The 3,072-nt window shown below is 31.0% G+C and overlaps 1 protein-coding gene across 1 annotated transcript in view; it reads left to right on the top strand.

Moving 5' to 3' along the window:
* Positions 1-3,072, top strand: part of LOC111623471 (multidrug resistance-associated protein 5-like) — a gene marked incomplete at its 5' end in the record, with an annotated part of 99,144 nt that overhangs the window by 14,411 nt on the left and 81,661 nt on the right. The window contains one exon of the mRNA XM_023366055.1: positions 866-1,033. Coding sequence (XP_023221823.1) covers positions 866-1,033 — 168 coding nt within the window. The remainder of the gene's footprint in view (positions 1-865; positions 1,034-3,072) is intronic.

Genomic DNA, 3,072 nt, shown 5'->3' with positions numbered 1-3,072 from the left:
AATGTTTCTGTCTGTTGATGTATTTGATCAGCAACCTGTTGTTTGATAAGTTCAAGTGTTGTTTGTGGGATAAGGTTGTTGTGTATAATTGTTCTTTTTTGATCAACAACCCTTTGTTCGATGACAGTGAGGTGAGGATATTGTTGTGTGAATCTATGTGTAGTTGTTGTTTGTATGCTGTCATGTTTGTTTCGAGTTTTGTGATTGCATAGTAAGTACGAATGATAAACTGATTCATTTCTGTTGTCCATTTCATCTGTTGGCATGGTTTTCCAGCCTTTGTGGTCTGTGGATGCATTGCCACAGAAACACCAAGGCTAGATTGATTCCTCACATCTATTGAGGGCATTGCAGTTGCCATGCTTGGGCCGGCACTGCTTTCACCTCCGGTAACCAAGGGTGACTGCGGCCTATTTTTCGAACGTGAGCCTCTGCCTAACCCACGAACGCGGACCTTGTTAACCCGGGCGACATCCGAGCCGGTATCACACTTTGATCTGGTTACTACCATATTAATTATCTCCACAGAATGTGGGTGTGGTCACTCTTAGCTTCATTTTCCCCATAGACCTTACTGGCATGGGTGTCCCTACCAGGAGCTTGTGCTCCAGCCTGCATTGCTCTACAGTTCAGTAAAATTACTGGGCTCTCCCACCATGACCAGGTGGTGACCACGGGAGAGTTATTATTATTATTATTATATGACATGTTAAATATGGTTGCTTTCTATAATATATGTGCTGTTATGAAGCATTAATATTTCAAGATTTTTGTGTAGTGTAATATGTATTTAATTTTTACATCAAATATTAATTCTATTTTGTTAGATTAATTTTAAATGTAAAAATGTTTTTATTTATTCTAGAAACTAGATCCAAAGAGCGAAGTTTACTAGAAAAATGTCAATATTTACAAGTACTAAATACAATAATATCTGGAGTTTCTCCTTATATTGCCACTATAATTACTATAGTTGCATATACTTTATCAAAGAATGATTTAAGGCCATCTGAGGTAAGTTTTAAAATTGATTATTTCATTATTTATGTATAAAATTGAAATTTTGATGAAAAGTGTGTTTTGTGTAAGTAATAATTAATTAAGAACTACTTCAGAACATTTGATATTAATTGTAATGGGAAAAATAGTTCCACAAATCACTAACAGAAAAAATTTAGCACTGAAATCAATGAGAAATCACTGACTCTAATCTCTAAGAATTCAATTGTAGGAAAAATTAATTGGAAATTAATGCAAATGTTAATCAATAAATTTTATTGTGCTATTGATATACACAAAAGAGCTAGTATGCTATATAGTCTCTAGATTGCTCAACATTGTACTTATTGCAGTTTGGAGGAGGCTCATTAGATGCAGTGACCCAATATAAAAATGGGATAAGCTAAGTGAAGAAAAAGCTATAGTGAAAATTATTGAAGACTACAATGGATACTGTTAATGTCTTCTGATCTGATATTCTGAGCATTATATTTGATGAACAATGTGTTCAATGGCAAAACACAACTATTTTTGTAGTGACGCAAGCAAATTATCTTTCAAAGCTTCCAAATTAAATATATCTGTAAAAAATAAATGCTTTAGAAGTGTTTTCATAACAAAAAAATCACTGGATTAATTGTTTGTGATATATGATTATCAGTTAAGGATGTAACATGTTTTTTGGAAATAATATAATAAGCACTGTCCTTGGTGAAGTATTGTCATAGCAGCTGCTGTGTAGACTGCTTGACATTAGAAAATTCTCCAACTTTCATAAAAATTATTGAATTGGTATACTTTTGCTGCTGCAGTTTTGAAAGAAGTATCCAGTAACTCTTATTGCCTAAAAACATAAATTGTGTCTCATTCAATAATTTTTCTGAAAGTCCAGGTTGATGATGATAAAAAAAATTTTTGTAAATTTACACATCAGTAACTTTTGGTGAATATATAGGATATGATGAATTGTATGAGAATTTCAAATTTGACAGTTATGGATGTCCAATTCAAGTGAAAATGAGTGTCATTTCCCTACAAGATATTCCAAGGTTATGTATTGTCCCTCTCCATTTGAGCAGGAAACATCAAAACAAATAGATTTCATCAGAAAGCAAAACTATTATAATTTGCACAGAATGTTCTACATTAATTACTGTATATATCCATCTATGTTGACACTGCATATCAAGGCAGATGTTACAAAGTCTATTGATTACAGTAGCAGAGGTGATGACTTCAGTCTATTATGAACTTCTAAACACTAATTTTTCAAACTGAACAATCATTTTTTTGAAGAATAAAACAATTGTTTCCTACTAAAGTAAAATTCAAATTTACTTGGTACATGACTAATAAATCTTACAAGTTTTGAAAATTAAGTTATTGCTTACTGTTGATATTAAATTCTAAATATGTTTTCTAATATTTCTCCTTATTCTTAAAAAGATGAAGTGTAATTAAATAATTAGCAATTTCTGGAAATGTTTATTTCAAGTTTTATAGTTATACATAAACATAAACACTGACTTAACATTATTTTATAACAATTTATACTACAGAATTGACGTTTTGAATCAAACAACAAGAAAATACTCAGTAAAAGCAGATTCAAGATAGTCATGTTATGAATTGGTAGTGTCAGAAAACAAATAATTTGTCAGAAATATGATATACACGTCAAATGGCTAATGCAAAAATAACACTGACATATGTAGTCAATATAAAACATTTGTATGTAGAAAGGATTGTTTATCAATATAAAGCATTATACAGTAGAGCATCAATTATCCGAATCAATTGGGACTGGGGTGGTTCGGAAGATCGATGTTTCGGATAACCGATTATGTACGAAAAATTATATTAATTTATCCCATCTTGACATTTTTCTCCATTGCGTGTCACTTTGCGTTGAATTTTCGTTGATGTTAAGCCTGACGAAGACTATTGTATCGTTAAAAATTATTTTTTTATTTTGTAGGAACAAAATAAATATATTGAAAAATATAAAAACAATAAAAAATTATACTTCAGAAGTTAATTTAGTATCAAAAACGTAAAATATTTGAGTAGCCC

The sequence above is a fragment of the Centruroides sculpturatus genome, unplaced genomic scaffold, assembly GCF_000671375.1.
Source record: "Centruroides sculpturatus isolate CEXI.00-Female unplaced genomic scaffold, Cexi_2.0 scaffold115, whole genome shotgun sequence".
Classification (NCBI taxonomy): Eukaryota; Metazoa; Arthropoda; class Arachnida; order Scorpiones; family Buthidae; genus Centruroides; species Centruroides sculpturatus.
Note: the sequence above shows the minus strand (reverse complement) of the source record. Positions and strands in the feature narration are given on the sequence as shown.